Source organism: Sphaeramia orbicularis, chromosome 12 (genome assembly GCF_902148855.1).
Source record: "Sphaeramia orbicularis chromosome 12, fSphaOr1.1, whole genome shotgun sequence".
Taxonomy (NCBI): Eukaryota; Metazoa; Chordata; class Actinopteri; order Kurtiformes; family Apogonidae; genus Sphaeramia; species Sphaeramia orbicularis.
In genome coordinates this window covers 31,907,100-31,930,644 of record NC_043968.1, presented here as the reverse complement: position 1 = coordinate 31,930,644, position 23,545 = coordinate 31,907,100, and the positions used below count along the sequence as shown (strand labels likewise).

At 38.6% G+C, this 23,545-nt stretch overlaps 2 protein-coding genes across 8 annotated transcripts in view; both read right to left on the bottom strand.

Moving 5' to 3' along the window:
• znf800b (zinc finger protein 800b) overlaps positions 1 to 1,076 on the bottom strand; it is a 32,272-nt gene extending 31,196 nt beyond the window's left edge. For all 4 annotated transcript variants that reach the window (XM_030150525.1, XM_030150526.1, XM_030150527.1 and 1 more), the window contains exon 1: positions 947 to 1,076. The gene's annotated coding sequence lies outside the window, so the exon portion shown is untranslated. The remainder of the gene's footprint in view (positions 1 to 946) is intronic.
• An 8,527-nt stretch (positions 1,077 to 9,603) lies between these two features.
• atxn7l1 (ataxin 7-like 1) overlaps positions 9,604 to 23,545 on the bottom strand; it is a 37,806-nt gene continuing 23,864 nt past the window's right edge. For 2 of the 4 annotated variants that reach the window (XM_030149751.1, XM_030149753.1), the window contains 7 exons: positions 22,905 to 22,987; positions 21,613 to 21,884; positions 20,703 to 20,916; positions 20,410 to 20,531; positions 18,394 to 18,936; positions 17,630 to 17,879; positions 9,604 to 13,101 (listed from right to left, as the gene is read on the bottom strand). In XM_030149751.1, coding sequence (XP_030005611.1) covers positions 13,084 to 13,101; positions 17,630 to 17,879; positions 18,394 to 18,936; positions 20,410 to 20,531; positions 20,703 to 20,916; positions 21,613 to 21,884; positions 22,905 to 22,987 — 1,502 coding nt within the window. In that variant the 3' untranslated portion in view covers positions 9,604 to 13,083. The remainder of the gene's footprint in view (positions 13,102 to 17,629; positions 17,880 to 18,393; positions 18,937 to 20,409; positions 20,532 to 20,702; positions 20,917 to 21,612; positions 21,885 to 22,904; positions 22,988 to 23,545) is intronic. The other 2 variants (XM_030149752.1, XM_030149754.1) reach the window with 1 other exon arrangement.

Here is a 23,545-nt window from a genome sequence, read left to right as displayed (position 1 = left end):
TGGCCAACACACACAAAAAATATCGCGGCGACACGGTGACGGCGGTTACAGCAGCTGCCACTGTGCTCTGCGCAAAGCAGCAGCACAATCATTGCGCAGCGCCGGACTTCCCTAGTTTTGTGCAAACTATGTGGTTCGTCTAAAAGACTTTTTATTTCTATCTTATTCAAGCTGTCTTCATCTGGCAACCAGCGAACCAGAGCGCAGGGCAGTTGCCGTTCTCATGGCACGATTTGCATCGCCCCCATTATCCCCGAAAATCTCTTTTTACACGGTTATATTGTCAGCCTAAAAACGCCACTATTTTGAACAACAAAGGCCCAGCTTAAGTTGATCAAAGAAAAAGCCAAGTACAAAATGCACCTTTCATGTCGTAAAAGAGAGGCCCCTCAAAACGATTGCAGCATGGCAGGGGAGTGCGGCGTAAAAACGAGCTAACCCGAATAAAATACACACAAAGACAAGGTGCAGCAGTCCTATAAATACATCCATCACCACCCTGGTAATAACACTAAACCATCCTCGGTCATTTGGATTAGGCTGGAGCCCCAGAGGATGGCGTTACAATGAATGTAAAACGCTGCGTTTTGCGGCTCCGTGCCACTATTTCCAAGAAGCAGCTTGGCGCACAGGACCGGTGACCCTTCCATCTTTGCGCGTCCTTCTACCGAGCGAAATCACACACCATATTACATACTGACGGTTTAATATTGACTAATACACATTGTCGTTGCTGATTTCACCTCTGATAAGCCAAAAGCTTCACGTAAAGGCCGATACGAGACTCTGAAACTATTCCTTTCCCCACCGCGGCCAGGCAGAAACAAGAGGGCGATGACGCCATTTTCTGCAAAAACAACCATGCTCGGGAAGCCAAAGCGAAGGAGGTTTAACCCGCTCCGCAGCCATCCAGCCCCACTTAAACGCATTAAAAACAAATTCCTACCTTGTATATCCTAGATGGGTGTTTGAATGCTGTGTTCGAGGGGGTAAACCGTGTGGTCGTGGCTCCGACGAGTCCGGAGATTGTTTATTTCGCCTCCCAGCGTCCCCGGTCCACTCTGAACAAGTTCCTCTGCGAGTCGCTGTCTTTGTGCACCCAGAGGAGCCTCTCTGTATTAAACTAGTCTCTGCGCAAAGGTGCACCCTCTACGTCCAATTTCAGCTGGAAACGTCGGCATTTTGCAGTGATAATACCAAAAACAGGAAGGACATGGCCCGATTTATTGAATAAAAGTTTTATATTCACCATCTTTCATCCAAAGGCCACGGTTGTTGCCACGATTTCGCCCCCAAAACGCGCAACCTTTTTGAGGACACTGGTCTCTAAAGTCCACGACGCAAGACAACACAGGAATGGACACTCCCTTCCGAAACTTACCACGATGGATAACCTTCGTATTTACCAATTTCATCCAAATCCCATCCTCAACAATGACAAATCAACGAGTAATCGAAATATATTCCAAACGTCACATTACATCCACTAATAAACGGCGCATTTTGTAGCTCTGTGAAGTTTCCCTGGATCATAATTTTAACTGTTATCTTACATTTGAAATACGTTTTTAGTTTCATTATCTATATCCGAGTTATTTTCTTGTTTACATCATGGAACAGATTAGTTATCCATAACCGGTAAAACGCGATTTCCCGCATTGTGCAAATCAATATAAATGAACAAACATAAAAATCACCTGCGTTTTATTGGTTTGGCTCCACATTAAGGAACTCTGGGACTTTTTGTCGTCTCTTGGGTAAACAGATTTAGTTCATCCATCAGTGTTGGTTTCACAACTTTAAGCTGACGACTTCCAACATCCCCAAAAACATTCAACTAAAGCAGGCTAATGTTCATAATATTGATTTAACAGTGAAGTGACAGGTGAAAAGGTAACACATTATGGACAGTGAATTTACTTTAAGATAAACGTTAATAAGTTATGACGCCATTACAATTTGATAAAAGCACATAAATAATACATATCCTGCTGGTTTAGGTCTAAAACGTTAAAGAGAAACAAAATATGTATAATTACTATTACCACTTTACTAAATAAGACCACCAACTTAGCCCCTGTAACTAATGTTAAGTAAGTAAGTGAATTTTCACCGCTAAAATAGACTACTTTCCCCAAAACCGTTATAAATCCTACTGGCAAAATGTCACAAAATAAGATTTAAGACTGTAGTTCACACTTTATTTTTCACCAAAACTAGCTTAACTGCTATGGTCGCATTATTAGCCAGGTGTATTAGCTTGATCTACTGGGATTAGCTAGCGTTAAGATAAATTACTGAAATAGCGATTTTAATCTTAAAAATTGCCATTTAGGTAGATATTTTAGGATATGGCAGTATTAATTAACTACCGAGCTAATTAAGCATTACAAAAAAAGTACTAACTGTAAATCCTTACCTTTTTTTCCCCCAGATATTAACTTGTATGTGCGGGACATTATCAGAGGCTAAAACACACTAATGTAAATGATATCACAACAAAAATAATACTTTTCGTTGCATAAAGTTGATAAAAAGTGAGCCGCTATTTAGAGAAAACTCCGGAAAAACAAACTTATTTGGCTAAAGTTTGCTAACGCTGGCTAATTAACATCAGACTCAAGTTTAAGACAAACTATCAACTATTAATGTACTGTACAGTCAGAGTTTACATGGTATAAAACAACAGAGGAAAATCTGCCCAGTTCCTCCCAGCTGGGTCAGACATTTTGTTTACACCTGTTTTGCGCAGAGTTCATTGAAGATGAAGTGATGAAGTCAGAGGTATGTTGGACAGAAGGGCAAAATAAAGTCCAAATAAACATGTAGGCATCCAGCAGCATTATTATATTTCTATGTTAGTCTACATAGAGGCCGTTTGTGTGGTATAATAAGTGGCAAAAACAAAATAAATGGTGTGGTTTGAAGCCCTTTGCTAAATAAATACTTCTAAATGACGTTTTTATGATAATATTTAAATGTGGAAAGTGTGCCTTTGTGGTGTGTGTCTTCAGACATATAGATAAAATCTCCTTATAAGTCATTTAGGACTGATGTGTCCTCAGTCTCAGGTATATGAAATCCAGTCAAACCAACCTTTAAGCAAGCCACTAACATCCAGCCTACTAACCCACATCATATAAACACAGCAAATATATCAGTAAACCTATTACTTTATTTACACCTTAACCCTTGAAGACCTAGAACTATTTTTTTTAACAAATTCCACATGATTTTTTTTCTCTGCATAATGTTTCCCTTGCGATTTATCACTAATCATTATAATATTATCCTCCGCATTTAGCATGTGTCAGTGAAAATACTTTTTTTCCCCTCTGTATTTGATTTAGTGATCATGTAGATCACAGGTATCAAAAAAGTGGCCTGGGGGCCAAATCCGGCCCGCCAAAGGGTCCAGTCTGGCCCCTGGGATGAATTTGTGAAATGCAAAAATTACACTAAGGTAAGAACAATCCTTTTAGTCCAGGTTCCACATTCAGACCAATTCAATCTCAAGTGGGCAGGACCAGTAAAATACTATCATAATAACATATAAATAATGACAAATCCAAATTTTTCTCTTTGTAAATGTAAATATTTTCATGTGTTTACACTAAAACAAAAAATGTGAATAGCCTGAACAAATATGAACAACCTGAAATGTAAGTACAATTTTAACACTATTCTGCCTGTTATTAAATGTTTTGTGTGTTTGTAGATCCACTGTGATCTGTAAGTTATAATGTACATGTGTAAATGATAAACTGAGGCATAATATTGTTAAAATTACACTTCTTTTTTCAGTTTGTTCATGTTATTCACATCTTTTAAAAGGATAGTTTGTAGATGTAAACCTTTTCGGAATGTAAATTTACTTTTTCGCTCTGAAATATAGAGAAAAGTTTGGAGTTGACATTATTTCTATATTATTATGCTATTATTTTACTGGTTCGGCCCACTGCAGATCAAATTTAGCTGAATGTGGCCCCTGAACTAAAAAGAGTTTGACACCCCTGATGTAGATAGTCATAAAAGCTCAGAATAAATTCAAAGGTTATCAGAGAAAACTGAAGAAAAAGTTACTTTTCAGCAAAATACATCAATTGAACATAAAAAAAAACCCCATCTGCAACTACTGACATTTATCATACTAAGTGGGTTTACTGGTGAATCAGTGTTGCAGATGACAGTGTTTCTGCATTCAGTATTAGGCCTCTGAATGTGCAAATGTGTCATATCTATGATGCTGAAAAGCTGAGAAACTGCATTTTACCTGAATTATTTACATGTATTGATAGCATTAGTGGATCAAAAGTTATTAAACATCAATTAAATCAATAAATGTTTTTGGTCACTGATGGCTATTTGGGTCTGTAAGGGTTAAGTTATCACATCTCAGTTATATTCTTTTACAAACTACACAAAGACACTTGGATCTGGACCACTGACTACTATTTCATGTTTTACACCTGTTGAACAGAGCCTTTCAGTTCAAGATTTTGCACCCTTTTGAGTAGCAGTACTGATGATTATTTATGTCATCTGGATAAAAAGTTGTGCATAATTCGATAAATGTGAGAAAATCAAGAAAAAGAAAAACACTCAGCAGATTCAATGCAAAGTGAGTAGAGTGTGGTTGTTAGTGGAACTGGAGAAGTTCTATAAGAGTTATAATCCCTGCCAGCTCTCTCCTTTAGGCTCATGAGAGCTCACAACAAAAGGTGCCCACCACTATCGCCTATACACAATTAACTAAAGCACCAGCATTATTCCATTATCATAAGAATGCTGTTTGCAATGGGGGGAGAAACTCCTCGCCATTCATGGACGTAGCTGAGAGCTTTTATCTTCTCAATTACATGCAGTCTGCATTTATCACACCACCTAGTGACATGTTTGGACACTTTTTGTGCATGAAGAATATTTTGTTTACGTTGGTAATTTATGTAGTCTGTTTGTAATTATAACAGGGGCTTCAAGTGGGGCTTGTTTGGAGGGACTAGTGATGACGTTGGAGATTAGCGAACAACTTAATCCCAGTGGGATCCATGTAGTACAAGACAAACAAGACACGCAGATAAGAACATCTCTCTCACACAAAAGTGAAAGAAAACTCTACATTATGACAGTATTTGTTTTGTTTACTCATGTTGCCAATCTGTCTCTGCTGATATGTGAGATCCTGGAAGTCTCATGGTGGTTACTATGATTGCAAATTTACAAGATAACCTGTGTTGTAATGATTTATCTCAGCAGGAGTACCTGAATAAATGAAGACTAAATAAAAGCAGCTCTTTACTAGCAGGCTAACATAATTAGTTCTGCTTCAGATTTCTTTTGATCTGATAAAGCAGTGTTTTTCAACCTTGGGGTCACGACCCCACGTGTGGTCGCCTGGAATTCAAGTAAGGTCGCCTGATATTTGTAGTAATTGATAAAAATTAAAAAAAATACTAATATAAAATATTTTTTAATGATTCAATATATATTTCATTATAAATAAAACACCACATACATTTCCTGATAAAAATCAGGTTCAAATAAAATGCAGGATATAACATCTGAGAGGCATATCTTGATAGATCCGATCATGTGACCGTGTATGTTATTACACTTCAACCTGCCTGGACACAGTCGCAGTAAGAAAACTGGACCGAACAGAGAATGGAAAGATTTTTACCACCACCTGGCCCCACTAAGACATCTCCAAGAGAAAGTGAGAAACAGAGACCAAAAGGGTGCATTATATACATTATATAGCCTAAATGTCATCTAAAATTAACGTTTATGTGCAACATAGTATAGCAAATTATTACATGATCAAAACCAAATTACTTTTAGCAAAAAATGTCTCCATTTTGAATGTCTGGGGTCACCAGAAATTTGTGATGTTAAAATGGGTTCACAAGCCAAAAAAGGTTGGGAACCACTGTGATAAAATGACTAGTGATTAGATTTTGGAGTCGCGTTAAAGGTAAGTAACCACAAGGTGTCAGTGTTGTTGGAAATTTACTTTTATTTTCTGTCATTTTAGTCCATTAATGTAGAAAGCACAGAGGGAAGCAATGGGCAGAAATGCTTGATGGATGTCATGCTCAAATAAATCTAATTGGATGTAGTGCTTTGTCTGGACAGCAGTAATAGATGGCAGTAGAGCCATCTGCACATGCAACCACTGACAATGGTCCACTGCTGGGCTAAATATTTCCCAAAGCTGTTTTTGAAGAATTATATATTAAGTCAGGATAGTAGGTTCTTATTGCAATCTATTCATAATTAATCTCCTTGCTTTTTATCATTTATTTGACATCTTCAAAAGACTTGTTTGTATTAAAGAATGAGCTCTCACCTACATTAAAATACTGTTAACCCACTAACTTATTTATATCCATCATTTTGCTTGTCCCTTACAGTTTGAGTAGGTGATGCAGATATGCTTTGTAAAAGAAATGTGCAAAGCCTTTCAATCTAAATCATTATTGTACCTACCTGACACAATACATTCAGTGTATTTATGGATGAACCTATCCCTATTAATGAAAAAGGATTTAAACAGCAGAACAGAAATCGTAAAAAAATACTGCAGCAGTTTATTTGAGGATAAACTATAATAAACACTTGGCTCAGGTGGCACCCTTGCACCAGCTGACACTATGGACTGTTGTGAGAGGACTACACAATGGTTTTTTTTTCCCCACTTTTAGATTTTCATGTGTAATTTAACAACCATCCCCCATACCAACTAAGTTCCGTTCTGACCTTTGTCACATGCCTTCTCCTTTTCTCAGATAACAGATTTACTGTGGAAAGGGCCCAATGATTTTCTGAACTCACGTCGAGGACAAGAAGCTGTGGACAATCAACTCAGTTACTTGATGCTTGCAGCCCCATACTTGAACTTGAACATTATAAAACAGGATCAGTGAAGACTGTCACTGAGTCTTCATGAGATTTTTAGCAAGTCGTGCAAATCTGTAACAACTCATAATGATCCTTAGCTACTTTTGTGTCAGTGTCCAAATAAATTTTTCTCTGTATTTAACCTGTTTTAAGTGATTTAACACCATTTATTTTATCATTCTCTGTATTGTTTGGGTTTTTTTTTTTCCTCGGTGAAAATCAGGTATTTTCCTATACTTAATTCACTGATCATGTAGATGTTCATTAAAGCTCAGTTTAAGGTTAAGGGTTATTTTATCAGAAAAAGAGAAAACTGGAAAAAAAAAGTGACTTTTTCTGCAAAGACATCAGTAAGAGAACGTTAAAACAAATGTGTCCATCCACTGTCATTAATCCAACTCCATGGGTTTCACTGGTGAATCAATGTTGTAGAAGATGACAGTGTTTCCACGTTCACCACAGAGCTTCTGAACGTCCAAATGGGTCATATCTGATGATCATGAAAAGATGACAAACTGCAATTATTTCATCATTTTTATAGGTTTAGTGGTTTAAAAGTTATTAAACATTTTAGATCAGTAGATGATTTTGGTCAGCAGTGCATGTTTGGGTCTTTATGGGTTAACCCTTATTGGGCAAGTGACTATTTTTGGTCATTTCTGCATGCATTAAAAAAATGACACCAACACTTCCAGTGTGGACAGTGAGTCACCAATCTCAGGTCCAGTGTGGTCTCCAGGGTCTGTAAGGTCCATCTCTGTATGAACAGTGAGTGTACCTGCTTTGTTAGGTACCATGAAGTAATGGTACTAATGTATGGAATGATGTTCAAAGGGAGAATGTGGATGTGGACAGGGGTCTGGATCAGCACTTATGTTGGTCTAATGTTCTAAAATTGATGTTCTAAAATACATATTCCTTTCGCCTTACATGTGTTTTTTTTTTTTTTTTTTAACCTCCGCCAAGGACAGTGGAGGTTATTATTGTGATTATTGTGATCACTTTGCTTTGTGTGCATGCTTGTTTGTTAGCAAGATAACTCATAAAGTTATGGATGGATTTTGATGAAAATTTCAGGAAATGTTGATACTGGCACAAGAAACAAATGATTACATTTTGGTGGTGTTGGGGGGGGGGGGGGGGGGGGGGGGGGCTGATCTGCCTTGGTGGAGGTCTGCGCTCTCCGAGTGCTTTTCTAGTTTCAAATATACTTCTTGGATTTTTTACAATTTTTTTTGCCACTTATGGGTAAGAAACCAAATATGGAAACTTCATTAACCTTGATTTTCTACATAACAATAAAAAGTTTAAAAAATTCACAAAAGTAATAAAGTCTTGTTAGGTGCTCCAATATCACACTCAGGTTGAAATTTTGAATTTGAGAGTATTTCTATCAGTGTTCAAAGGACATCAGGCTCATATACGTGACCGACTCTGGGACTGCTCAAAGTAACTTCCAGCAGACTTTTAGAGAGAAATCACAAATTTTGTTTAATTCAGTCTCTTGTCACCGCTCTCTAGGGATCTACACTCATATCAGACTGAGTTGTGAAGACAAATTGACTGTCCTCCACATAAGTGACAGGATGCACTCCTGATAGAAAACACACCTCAGTCATTACTGTTAAAAAAATGAAGAAAAAAACCCTCATGGTTAAATTTGCCATTTAGGGATAATGATGCATGAATTCATTTGAGGTGTTAGACAGTTATAACACGACAAGATAAAACTATGGTGAAGGAAGTAGATTCGGAAGTAAAATGATCCCTAATACCCTCTGTTTTATGCCTCATTTGCAATATTATAGTCAGTTATGTTCTGAATGAACTGTGAGTTCTGCCACAAGGCTTGAACTGGCATCTAGAAGCTTTTGATCTAGAAGACATAACAAAACAGTGGAACAAATTAAGTGGATGTCAAAGTGATTGCATGCATACACAGAAGAACGGCATTCTTTGAGGTGAACACATTGCTCCGGCAGTCTGTAAATGAAGATGAACAGAAGGAATGCATTGCCGAAGTTTGGATAAGACAGTCAGTGTTGGTGTCATAACAAAATGAGACTTTTCTAAGCTTCTTTAAAACTGTTCAGAAGTAACGACAGATTAAAGGCACAAGAAAAGAGTGAGTGCTGAGTATTGAGCAAACTGCCTGCAAACTGTCGAGCCGAGTGGGTATTTTGCTCAATGACTGGCTGGAGCAGAGATAATGTCTCAGTAGCCTTTTTTCAGTGTAAACAATAATATAAAATCAGCGCTGTAAAGGGAGAAGTGCAGTGAAATGGCACCACTGTTACTGCTCTATTACAAGCTCCCATTAAGCGTAACTCACAGGACATCAGATGGTTATCTGAAAAAGCATCATCACAGAGCAGCCGGTGATCTACTGGAAACTCTCACACCATTGATAAGGAAGGTCAAAGGTCAGGGATAGCTACATCACCACACAAAGCTGGTCAGATATTTAACACAATTACAAATCAACATGGCAGCTGTTTTTGATTTTCTTGTGAACAGATCATTTGTCTTTCAGAGGTGTAGTGTCAAGAAAACAAAGCAGAAAAGTCAGCAGGAAACAGACAGATCTTAAGCTGCTGTGACAGAAAAGATCCGACGGAAATCTGCAATAGAGACAAGTACATTAATAGCGAACAAACATCACAAGAGACATTCTTTTGTTTTACAAAAAAAAGCCTTACACTCCACTTGAAATCATTTAATTAAAGCCTGGATATAAGACCTTTTTTTTTTTTTTTTTTTTTTTTTTTTTACAGCAAGTGTTTAGTTGTTTTGATGGGAAATCCATTTTCTGGTCCAACTGCAGTGAGCTTGAATAAACCTCAACTCTTACAAGGCATTTTTAGATATTCAACATTCACCACAGTTTGAATCAGATGCAAAAACAAAAAAACAAACAAAGAAAAAAACATCAACAGTGTGCTGGTTTCAGGGCCTTCAACCAACTCACTAAGAATATACTCTTCATCTTCTTTTACTGTTGGTTCCAGAAACACTTTTACAAATATATATAGACTTTTATATCTCAAATATTTATATAAATAGAACTCGCTTAAAGATCAGGGCATTATGACAAAGTGCAAAAAAAGGAAGGGAGAGGGTTTTAGAAAACTGTTAATACCTCCATAAAATTCAACAGCAAAGACATTGTACATGTTTGGAAAACATCCATGAGCTTTTTTCTGAATTATAGCTGCAACAGGCTGTGACTTCCCATTCCTATTACTACAAAAGTAAGTCAGGGTGGCGTTTCTCAAAAATATCTTAGTGCCAAAATTGTCACTTTGTTCTGTAGATACACATAAGAAGGTATGGAGTGGGAGAAGGGAGAAAATACAGTGGAGTCTTTATCCATTGATCATATTTTCTAGTCCATTACTTTATAGGCACTAAAACCAACATAAATGATCTAAAGTGGTGAAACTGTTGGTGTTTTATGTTAAAACCATGGCAACAGGCTGCCAAACAGAGACTTGTGAAAGCACATTGTAAAATATGTAAGCATGTTAACTGTACACCCAAGTACCCAGGTAAACCATGTGTATCTACAGTTAAAATAAGACCACCAAGCCTGAATTACTAAACTGATCTAAGAGCTGTTAGACGACCTCACACACCAATAAAGTGTCATCATGGGAAGCACTTTGAGTAGTTGGAAAAAGCATAACACAAATACAACAGATTATGTACAATTCATTCATCATTAGTGCTTAGATGCTTTTAACACAAACCAAAAAAAATCCTAGAAGCTGTTTCCGTAGAAGTGGTTGGCAAGTACCAGGTGGGAGCATCACTCACGGCTTCTTGCTTCTATCAAGCCTGTCAAAATGCTTCCGCTTACTTCCTTCTCATCACTCACGCCAGGAGAATGGACAGTGACCGTTTCAGGTCATTTCTTTAAAAGGTTACGTCCATGTTTTTGGTGGTTATTTTGCATTTGTGGCAACAATTGCCTCACATGCCCCACACTTCATCCGCAGTTACACTACGTTTACTTCACTTTAGTAAGTAAAATGGTGAAGCACAGATGAGAGAAGAATATAATCTAATCACGCTCTCCTCAATACACTCTTGCAAACTGAATTTAGCTGCGTGTTTGCATCTTGTACATGAGCCACCAGAGAAGAAATGATAACAAGCAAATTTAATCAATTGCTGGGAATATGTTCGAGTCTGGACGTTCATTTCAACTTCTGCAACTTTGGCCAGCATTACCTTCTGGCTTTGAGGAGCGGAGCTGTGAAGTAAACAAAAGCATACTGACTAGAACGTGATATGACATAACACTCAAGCACAATCGCACTGAGACTAGACCAATTGGTCTTGGAAGATACAGACAGTTTAAAAACAGGTATAGCTTTGAACAATGGAAGAAGGATGAAAAAGGGTGAAACCACAGGCAAACAGGAATGTGGGGCCCTTTCTATTACACGAATACTAATGTGGGCCTGGCTTCACTAAATCATCCTCTAGTTCATTAGCATTAATCACATCACACTATGGGGCACTTTATAAATGTAAAGGAATACTAGTACAGATACATGTCATTTACTGATTTTCTGAATATTTGACTCTTTTTGACGCTTTAAGTGGACATTCATGAACACTGATGCAAAATATTCAGAGAACTCCAATCTCCTGGTGAAGAATCACTTTCATTTAAGTCAGCAGCATTGATAATTTTTAGAAATGCTAACTTTGACATGTTAAACAGGCCCAAACCCCCCACACACAACAGCTGTATGTAATAATTACTTTTTTTTTTTTTAATTTCCCCTAACAATGAGTATTCATTTCATTCTTGCTGATGAACAAGTAATTGATGTCTTTGAGAAACCAGGCCAATTACATTACCATTATTGAAATCAAGATAGGAAACTCCCTCTTTAAATCATATTTTGTAAAAGGGGACAATTAGTAATAAATACAAAAATAACAGATATGTACATATTTTCAACAATATGAACTATCATAATACTTTCAACATTTCTTCAAAATGCCATAGAAATTATGTTTGCTCAAAATGTCTCTGTAGCTCAAACCTCAATGGTCAGTTAGAAAACAACCATCATTTAAGAATGATAAATTATTATACAAAACAAAAAAAAAACTACAGAAATAGTTATATTTGGATGCAAGTCCTGACACACAGACACAAGTTTGTGTTTCTTGCAACATTTAAACCAGAGCAAAGAAAAAACAATCTTCAAATAAAATCTGATGTCTTCCTATATTGAAATTGAATGCATTGACCGGCATCGTTGGTAACACAGACGTTTTCATCCCTTGTGTGGCACTGCTGGAGGCTGCTCTGGAGTCGGTGACAAGGGAAGCAAAGGGGAGTAAGTGCACTTTGAACACGAGCATGATGGGTACACAAAGGCAGAGAGGGGAGAGCAGAGATGTACAGGAAGGTGCCTGATATGAAGAGCAGTTAAGAAAAGATGATGATGATGATAATGATGAGGAGGAGGAAGGGCCTCAAAGAGGAGAAAAAAGCTGGATAAAACCCAACCAAGGCGGCTGCACTCCTTCCCATTTTTGTGGAAGAGAAAAAGTCACCAAAAAAAAAAAAAAAAATTGAAAGGACTGGACAGGGGAAGCTGAGGCGGCATAGCTGAAGTTTGAGTCCTACAGTAGTCGTGTCAGTAGGTCCTTCAATCACCTAACTCCCAAAAAACAATCACACATTGTTTTCCTTGCCGGCTGACTTAACACAGGAGCTTGAAAGAGGGGTGCAATCAACCAAGAAAAAAAATCTGGTTAAAATGTCTCCCCAAAAACTGTACAGTGGTGGTATTACTAACAATGCCTTGAAAAGTTTTCAAACTCGCGGCAAATTCCCTTTCTAGAGGATCAGTTTTTGGATTCCACTGTCTTGTTCTAAAAATACCACGACCACAGAGATGCACAGCAGTTTTCCACAAAAGCTATCCATATTGAGGAGGGAAGAGAGGAAGTGGCTGCCAGTCCAACTGTGGGCAAACACTCCAGAGCCCTGATGTCACAGTAGGTGAACTCAACTGTCATTGGCTAAACAGGGTGACATTGCCGAGCTGAAGCAGTCTGATTGGTTCTGTCAGTGAAAGAGTGGTGAGGTCAAAGGTCACAAACGGTGGTGGCCTGCACAGCTGCCCAACATTCTGTCCGTCAAACAGGTTTCTGTCAGTGATGCAACTTGGCCTGCAAAAAAAGGGAAAGTTGAGACTAATTAAGTAGATTTCATTCACTGTAAAACAAGTTTACAATCTTCCGTCTCTGTAAAGCACATCTCAGACCAAAGATTTATGTAGAGCCCAGCTGAGCGTTTGCAACACACCATCCTTCAATATCCTAAACCCTGCTAGTTCATACCAATGGGCTCTATGCACAGCCCCACTACTTCCTGAACTTCAGGTGGCTCCTTTATTTCGTGTCTTTCATTATTGGACACACTGATTAATCCAGGTGTGTCTGCTACTTCTTGTGGTGACTACTGTGGTCAGACACACCTGGATTAATCAGTGTGTCCAGTAATGAAAGACACGAAATAAAGGAGCTGGTTTAAGTTCAGGAAGCAATGGGGCTTGTGACTACCCTATCCGTACCCGGGAACCAGACTGGTACCCCGCATGTGTGATGTACAGAGAAATGCGTCGACATCCTGTCACATGTTTTGTTTTTCATACGCTATTCACAATAGTTTGACGATATTTCAGTTTTAGAGGCATAAATCAGCATTGTTTAAGCAAAAAGATCAATTTATTATTGAGAACATTTTCTTGTCTGTTACTTTTCCAACATACTTGCTTCATCTTCAGAAGTGGATCCTGGTTGTCCATGAAACTTAAAGGTGCAGGAGACTTTCGTGACCAATTTTTCATCAAATCTGTAAAACCTCAGTCATAGCCTAAGTATCACAAATCCGAAGTCTTTCTGTGATTACTCACCTGAATCTCTTGCATTACGGTGAACAATTTCGAAGTGTCATCCACCAAAAACAGACCATGTGTTTACAAACAGAGCCAGGAGGTAACTTCGGCATCTTTGGAATTTTGTCGCAACGTGCATTGTGGGAAACGGAGGCTCGTGCAGCCGCCTGACAGTGGCAGCTGCTATAGACACGAGGCAGAAACGGCAGGAGCTCCCTTCCCTCTATGCATATTCCTCCAGCTGTTTCCGCGTCATGTTTGTTTCATCCATATAATATCATATGGTTCTACTGAAGCTCCGATTCCCACAATGCAAATCACGACAAAATTTTGAAGATGCCCAAGTTACCTACTGGCTCTGTTTGTAAACACATGGTTTGTTTATGGTGGAGTACACTCTGAAATTGCTCACCGTAATGCAAGGGATTCAGGTGAGTAATCACAGAAAGACTTACAGATTCGTGATACTTAGGCTATGACTGAGGTTTGACAGATGTGATGAAAAATTGGTCACGAAAGTCTCCCGCACCTTTAACCCAAATGGCTCATTATCATTTAGCTGTCCTACCAGTTCGCCTGCTCAAAACCAATAGTTTTTAATAGACTATATTTGATGTTGGTGCACAAAGCAAACAAGGAAACAGTTTCTATGGAGTTTGAACGATTTTTTTCCTATATCATCATGCAAAGAAATCACACACACCATCTCAGTATTGACAAAAACAAGATATTGGGGTCCAGCCCACCACCTACAGGAGGAGAAGACTGTAGCCTGAGTTTTTCCTACAGAACCTACAGAAACTGCTGTGAATTTCATGCAATGGCGGCATGTTATTTTTATATATTATTGTTATATTAACAGTGATGTACGCAGAATCAGTCGTAAATGACAACGGTGAATGATGGATGTGACATAATTTCGCACATGCAGGGTACCAATCCAGTTTCCGGTTACGGATCGGGTAGCCACAGGGCTGTGTATAAAGCCTGTTCAACTAAAAGATGGGGTATCATCTCCATAGTACTGACCCTCTTCACTTCTGTTTTACTTGTCAGATTTTCTTGTACCTTTATATAATTTCTAAACAACTGAAAATATCAATGACGATACTAATACTGATGCCCTGCCCACACTAATACCGATATTTGTGAAACAGATATTTATCTCTACATATGGGCTTCTGCTCACACATTAATGCTATTTTTAGGTTGCAAAAATTGAGATTTTTAAAAACCCTTTCCAAAGTGATGATTTTTAAAACTCTAGTTTGAATAATGATGACATCACAGCCCAATGTGCAGATGTTTATTATTGATTTGGGTAATGATCCTGGACCTGAAACATCAAATCCAGGTGTATAAATTAGAGTAGGACCTGTTGTAGATCAAGGCTAAGATGGACCAGACCAGCTTTATGGCCAAATCCACATAATATAAAGAGGACACTTTGATTGCCCAGACCAACACTTAATGGACCTTAAGTTAATAATTTAACCTGTCATTGCTGTTCACATTCATGTCAGATTAAAAGCTCTATGTCTGCTACGTCCGGTATCTATGGTGCCTGCAGTTTTAAGTCCAACAGAAACAGTTTGTTATACCAATCTGTAGTCATTGGTGTTTTTGTGTTGACGAAGATACTTCAGAAGACAAAGTTTATGCGGCCAGAATTTATTTATTTATTTTAAATGGAGGAAGAAAATGTTTTTTTTTAGGAAAAATATCTGTGGTAGGGTGGACAAATGCAGCTGTAGTAAGTTATGACAGTTGCACTTTCTAACATGAAACCATTCCCAGAACTATTCCAGTGCTCAGAAGATTTGTTGAGAGATAGAGACACTGTTGAACAGGACTGGGTACTTAAGTTGAATACTTTTATGGCAGAGCAAATTTCCTGTTACTGTTGTAATCATTGATACCTAATTTTAATACATGAATGTGATCACCGTCAATGCATGTGGAATGTATGAATGGCATTTTTACTTTAATTATGGATACTAAGTTTGCCGAGAAAACATCAAATAGTGACAAGTAGGTTTTTTATTAATTCAAAAGTGTGAGTCTATAAAACTGCACATGAGTAAAGAGCAAAAGATTTGCATTGTAAAATGTACTGGTCTTAAAGGAAAGTATTAAAGGAACCAATGCTGAAGGCAAGGTACTGGTTTTAAAAAAACTCTGAATGATAACGTCTGTGTAGGTTCTCATTTATAAGGTCATCGTTCTTCTTGGTAGTTCTTCTCAGTTCAGCTGGACTGGTTTAGCTCTTTTGAAAACATGTCATCTGTCTTCCAAGAGACTTCTTCAATTCTAATAACTGGTGGGGGAAACTGGATTTATAAACCTGCAAGGGGAGTGGTCTGTTTAGGTGTTAATCCCAATTTAAGTGTTAGGGTCTTAAAGGGGGGTCGGTGTCCCTGGGGGAGGGTCGTTAGTGGGTATTGTGTGTGAGTTTCAGGGTCGTTGACCAAAGAGGGTGGGTCACTGTCCAAATCCCGTGTGGGGGGGGGGGTTTCAGGTGATTCCAGGTGTGGAAGGTTGTTGGTTGAACACTGTTTGGGAATGTTATTTAAAATTATGTTATAGTTTGTTTTTTTTTTTAAATAGTTATTAGAACTGAAGAAGTATCTTGGATGAGACATGAAACGTTTTCAGAAGAGCTAAACCAGTCCAGTTAAACCGAGAAGAACTCTAAATGATAAACTCTTGAGACAGAATTTTACCAGTGAAACAAATGATGATGACACTACAAATTTGGCGATGCTCCAGATGTGAATACAGAGGAATACTAGGTGATGGCAGGTGTGTGCTGGTGGATTCATGAAGGTTTATGTTATTCTTTTTTCCTGATTTCACATTTCACTCAAATGGCTTTATACCTGGGTCTTAACCAAGTAATGAATACATTCCATTTCAAAAAAAAAAAAAATTTCAAAAATCATATTTAAGACATTGAAATTAAATATTGAGATGACTGGTCTTTAGAGTTTGGATGAAGCTGCAGAAACCCTGAGTGTAGTGCATCAGTTCATATCATATAAGTCAACACTGCACTGAAATGCACTTAATCTCTTGCATGTACTTCATCAGCAAATGTGTTATACTTTTCACTAATGCCATGTTGACAAGTAGTGATTTATAATGTTTTGAGGGATTTCCGATTTCTACACAACATATAGTGATTTCATCAATAAGGATAGGAAAGGGTAATGATGGAGTGATGTTACATGTTTGTTGTGTTTCAATGTATGTAACATTGAGCTACAGACTGTATGTGACAAGTGGTAACTAAAGCAAATATAAATAAACAGAGCTACTTCAAAAATGTGCCTGACCCTAAACCCTGCATGGCTGATATACAAATGATGTAAACTCTTTATTTATGTGGATAAAGCCCCATGTCTGACTATTAAATTATCTGAGAATATTGCAGTATGCTGACTACAATAGGACTCAGGAAAAAGAAATGAATCATTGTTAGGTAGATAGGCAAATATTTTAAACTATGTTAGTTATTTAGAACATTTGAATTTATTAAAGATTATAATGTAATTATAATTATAATTGTGTCTTTTATCACATGTTTAAGGGCCTCCATTTGTAAGCTGAGGACTGCTTCTGGGGTGTCCTATTACAAAATGCATCCTGTAAATGAATTGTTGATCTTAACTGTTTGTAATAATTTTGTAATAAATTGAACTGAATTGAGCTGAATTGAAAAGCAAATGTTGAGGTTCAGAACTGACCACATCACACATTCTAGTCTGGGACACTCTAGGGTATCTGTGTGTAATACGTACTTGTCTCGGTGACTCTGGTCCAGAGGCCAGTATCCCCCCACTGTCGTTCCCTTTCCCAAAGAGGCTCTCCAGTCCACTGGGCCTGCTCAGTTTGCTGGCCTTCCCTCTATAGGAACTGGGGCTTCTCCTTTTCCTCCCTTCTGCTTTTCCTCCATGAAGCGGTGGTATGGATGGGGCAGCCATGGGTGGATGAAGGACAGCGGATGCCTCTTTAGTAGGTGAATAGGGTGTACTGGTGCCAAGTTCACGACTGCAAAGATCCAATAGTTTTTTTTTTGAAATTGTCCTTAATGATTGATAGGAAGTTCCACCACAATAGTAATAGTACAGTAAAATCTATTTGAACTGATATAAAACCATTATAGCAGGAAATACTTTAGAAGTGATCCAAACACCTGTCATCCCAGCATATGAATTGCTGGCACTGTCCTCTCTGTTTACACTCTGCTCTGCTTTTAATGAGTCATTCTCCATCCATTTTGTCCACATACTCGGTCATGTTCAGTGGAGTCTCTACTGTGTTGTCTGTAGCCCTGACAACAATCTAAATTTCCACTGTCAGCCCAATAAAGACCTAAATGAATTTAATGAGCTACCTTCACTTCAACACATTTAACTGATGCTCATTTTCAGATAGATTTGCAAAGAGTAAATAAATCTTTAACATTTTAAAATGAATCAAGTTTCAATCAAGTCAAATCACATTTATTTCATATAACTGCATATATATTACAGACCTGAACCTGATTTTAAGTGAGACCCACCTGTTCTGAGATTTGAGGCTTGGAGATCCATCACTTCTTGATAGCCCGTCCTCTCCCCCACTCCATAGTCCACTTCCCCCACGGCCAAGTCCCTTTTTCCTGGAAGGGGTAGTAAGTGTGCCCCCTGAACTTTGTAATGTGGGATGATGGCTGTTTCCATTCCTTTTGTGATTATCCACAGTTGGAAACAAGGAAGGAGAAGCAGAAGAAAAGGAGTAGCAAGAGGAGTTTTTTCTCTTCTTCGGTCCCACTACAGAGTCTCCCATCTCTTTGGATGGGCGGCTGGCTCTTTGTGTGCCATTACCGGCTTTACCCAGTGCAGAAATCTGCACGAGGGATTGTGGGGCATCTCGGATGCTGAACACCCTGGCCATCGATGTGGACTGAGGAAAGGTGGCGCTATAGGAGAAGGAGTTAGAGGGAGGTGTGAGGAGAGGAGAGCTGCCAGAGATGGGGGAGGAAGGGTGAAGCTGTAGTGAAGCAGCTGAGGAGGTACCAGAGGAGGGGAGGGAGAGGAGACTTTCAGCAGCCAGAGGCACCTTCCTGAAACACAAAGGATAAGACACTATTAACCACAAATACACAACAAACATGTTCCATCACTAATATAGATTAGGAGTAGTAAAAGAAATAATTTTACTGTCTTCTTTCTGTTAATTAAGCATTTTAACCAACACCTTAATATTAGAATATACAGTCATGTGCAAAATGTTAGGTCACAAGTAGGTTTGATGTTTTAGCAGGAGTACCATGATATTTTACAATGTGTGAATGCATTTCTCATACGGTAACAAGATACAATTGAAATGTAGATGGACATTAAAACAAGAATTTCAGATAAAAAAACAGACTAAAAGATGTAGTTTTAATGTTTGACCTTCCTTTGTATTAAACATGTTTTCAACTCTTTTGTGCAGACATTATGAAATTTACTTATGTAAATTTCTAGTGTTTTACACCAGGTTTCATTCAACACATGTCCAATGTTTCTTATGGTCTGGGATAATTTTTGTCATGGAAACAGAGATCACACTAAATACTGACCATTTCCTGTGTAAGTTCATATTTTTGTGAGTTTTTAATGCTGTGTACGATATTTCCCTTTATTTCCTCATTGTGTTTTAATAATGGGACTAAGAAATAGATATTATGCACATTACAACCATGAAAAAAATAACACAGCTCAGGGTGGACTATGACTTCTGGACAGCACTGTACATCTCTAACCGCTTACCCTTTATCAGTATTATCCAATCCAATCCATTTTTATTGATAAAGCCCAAATTTAAATAAACACCAAGATTTCCAAAGTGCTGTACAGTAAAATAAACATAATAAAAAAATAAAAAAACTAAGATTAAAACACAATGAAACATTATAAATAAACAGATTGACCACCCCTGACAAAATACCCCTGCACACGAAATCTATAACCTACATGGTGTGAAAAGCCAGAGAAAAGGGGTGGGTTTTAAGAACAGTTTTAAAATTAGAAAGTGAGGAGGCCTGTCTAATGTGCAGGAGCAGTTCATTCCACAATTTTGGAGCTGTAACAGAAAACACATGGTCCCCTCTGAGCTTCAGCCTCGTTTTGGGAACCCTCAGGAGCAGCTGGTCAGCTGACCTGAGAGCTCGTCTGGGTGTGTAGGGGTGCAGAAGCTCCAAGTGGTATGCTGGGGCAAGACCATTTATAACCCATTTACATGTAGTTCCATCATGAGATTAATAACCCTGATTTGTTTTCATAGTTAAGAAAAAAGAATTCTAACATTAGAAAATAAATTTCTAAACTGAACTAAAAACTGAATAAAAAGCGCAATGAACAAGACAAACAAAAGCTAAATAGCTCTACAAATAACTGAGTAGCAATAAACAATAGCTTTACAAAACATATTTAAGTTGCATTCTTTAAACTTTTGTCATTAAACCTGACAAAATACCACTAAAAACAAACAATTCAACAAAATAATACTTCATAGACATTTGTATTATGAGTTAAAACTAGAGCAGACTCACCTCCACATCTGTGAGTTGAGGTGTTTCTCTACCATGTTCTGAAGTGCCAGCCTCACCCTGTTCCATCGCCTGTCAAACACGTAGTGGCCCCGTCCCATGAGTCGACTGCTGAATATACACAACTGCAGGTAATAAAACAGAGTATGTATGATGCAATGATTGCCAGACTTTACAAATATTCCTTTGTACAGCAAATGCTGGATATGAGTTTTTTTTAAAACAAAGTATGGTATAAAGTATAGTATAGTTACAAAGTACGACAGTATCTGTTAACGTTGCAGTCTTAGTTTTACCCCTAAAGGTTGTGGGTGGTGACTGGAGCAGTGAAAGGTGGGTTTGTCAGAGTCTTCTGGGGTGTCTGTATCTCCCTCGTCACTCGAAAGCCGCCCGCCGTCTCCTCCCGTTGACGTTAACCAGCCATGGGGAGATGGCTCTGGGTTTGTCGTAGGGACAGGGGCTGGTGCTGGGGGCAGAGGACTGGAGGTGGAGGTGGCAGAACCTGGAACCCTGCAGTGCATTTGTTACAAACACAGAGGGTTGAAAAAACAAAAAAAGCAGATTCACTGAGTGAGTGTGAAAGCATGAGTGTGGTAGTAAAATCAACATAAGAAAGTAGGTATCGAAAGTGGGAAGGAGGTGAAAAGAAGGAGGGATAGAGGAAGGATAAAAATCTTTCCAATAAATTATATAGAGAAGATATGAGGACAAAACGGATGGGAAAATAGAAGAAGAGGCAAAAGCATGGATGAAAAAAAAAAAGAGTGATGGAAGAAGTGACACACTAAAACAAAAAGACGAAAACTTTTCCAAGATAAACACAGTTGAACCTAACCCGATCAGTCGTTTCCTCAATGTTTGCTACAGTGGCAAAACAACAAATAGCTTCCTTCTTTAAATAAATCCAAGTAGAAAGAGGAAATTAGATTCTCTTAAGACTTTCACAGGAGTCATGCTGTCTTTTCACAACTGTTCCACAAGTTTTCTCTCCTCTGCACTGTTGTTAACAGCATCCCCTAGTGGGGAAACACATGAACAGCCAGGGGGTCCATTATCATCTATATCCAGTTAAGTGAGGCCTCCAAACTTATAACTCAATGACCAAAATGCAAATACTGGCTGTAATATGAAAGTTCTGTTCAACACTTGTGTCATTTAAAGTAAGAGTTTAAAGTCGTCATTTAAAGTTGAGAGTTCCAGTCCCACCTGTCCCACCTCGGTATGTGTGCATTGGCCAGCCGTAGCTTCAGCGTTGACAGCGGTCGTCCATTGGGGCAGTGAGGCTTGCTGGGACACACCATCTCCTGTGATGGGACACTCTGGCTGCAGCCATCCTTCCCTCCGTGCGCTCCATCTCTGTCTTTCTCCTTTTCCTTCGGCCCCTCCTTTTCCTTCGCCCTGCCTTTGTGCTCGGCCAGGAGGATGTCGAAATGTTTCCTTCGTCCGGGAACGGCTCGGCGGTGAGTTAAGGAGTGAGTCTAAAGTAGAATTACAGGGGAAAAAAAAAAGGTTGATGGTGATTTCATACCTTCTGTGGGCTAATAAGCTCTAAGTGTTATGAGATTTATTTCCACGGAGACTTTGTTGATGAAAGTATTGATCAGTGCCGCATTCAGCTCATCTGATAGTTGTGGCTGCAGGTCTTTGAATCATGGCTGTCTGCGTTCAGGACATGACTCAGTACATCATGCTGCTGCCCACGTCACACCAGACTACTTTGGGTACATTTGTACATTTGGTTTTCTAATACTTCTTAAAAATGTCTGGTGCTACTAAATTACTGGATCAAAAGAGAGAAAAATGTTTCCTCCATTGACTCAAATGTCATATTAAGGGTAGAGGCCTTTTAAAATGCTTTAATGGATGGAAGGTACATCTTATATTCTCATCATGGTCTCCTGAAAGCTGAGGAATAACATGATGGGTCACTAATTGAAAGCTGCAGCAAAAACAAGCCACAGCAGACAGCTAAACCAAAATGCTTTGTCCCAAATTTGTTCTGCAACATTTTCTTACCAACTAAAACCAAAAAACAAGCAAACAACACACTTCCCTCTCGAATCTCTAATTACTGAACAACCAGTTTGAAGTGATTAGAAAATGATGCTAGAAGTAATTAAAGGGCAGTAACCGAAGCGTATTGCCGCACATAGATGCTGCGGCCTCATACAACATCTGTAATTAACTCATCAAGGAAAATGTAGGCAATGTAATGCTTTAGCAGCGTTACCCAGCATTAACTAAGAAATGGGGAGCACAGAGTTGCAGCCAGGGCCATAGCTGTGGTTAGACCCCAGCAGCAGGGATGGTAGCATGCCCTTCTAAACATACAGTAGCTACTTGGTCACACGATCACATGGTCTGGCACGAGAAGCAAAAAAAAAAAAGCAACACGTCACAGTCAGAACAACTAAGAAAGCAGACAGAGGTGGTGTCACTGAGCTGCTTTATTAGCGTCGAGGTCTGTCTTCTTCTAAGAGGGTGTTTTTACGTGTTACCTTGCAGGTGAGAGACCTTGTACAGGGTCGTTTTGTCTCAGGGTCCAGGACTCCACAGTGCTTGTTAGGATCAAACACTCTCCCTGAAAAACACAACCAGTGTCAGACCATGGAGTCACTTGATGATGATTCACACACATGGCTTTGTTCCTTCACATTCACTTCAGTTATTCACTTGTGCTTTTGTTGAGTTTTAAAGGTCTTTACACACCATGTTTTTTTTTAAAGAAATTAATTTGGAAACCATTACATTTTATAAAACCATTATTTATATCATGAGTACTTTAATGGAAAGTGGCAGCAAAGTGGCAGAAAAATGGTACTCTATGTTTTTTTAGCACAAGGTTGATTTTTCAAGGTTTTCGCAGGACAAATAAAGGCATCAACCAATCATTTGTGCAAAACGGAAGGCATGTGACTATAACAATCACAGACCTAGACCTGATGACTGATTTCTAGCTACAATGCTTTGAGTGAAAAACACAAATGATACAGAATGAAACTAGAAAAGCACTTGGAGAGCGCAGACCTCTACCAAAGGCAGATCAGTACCCATAACTTTTTGAGTTATCTTGCTAACAGACAGACAAACAAACAAACACCGCCCCCCCCCCCCCCCCCCCAATAACCACCAATATTTA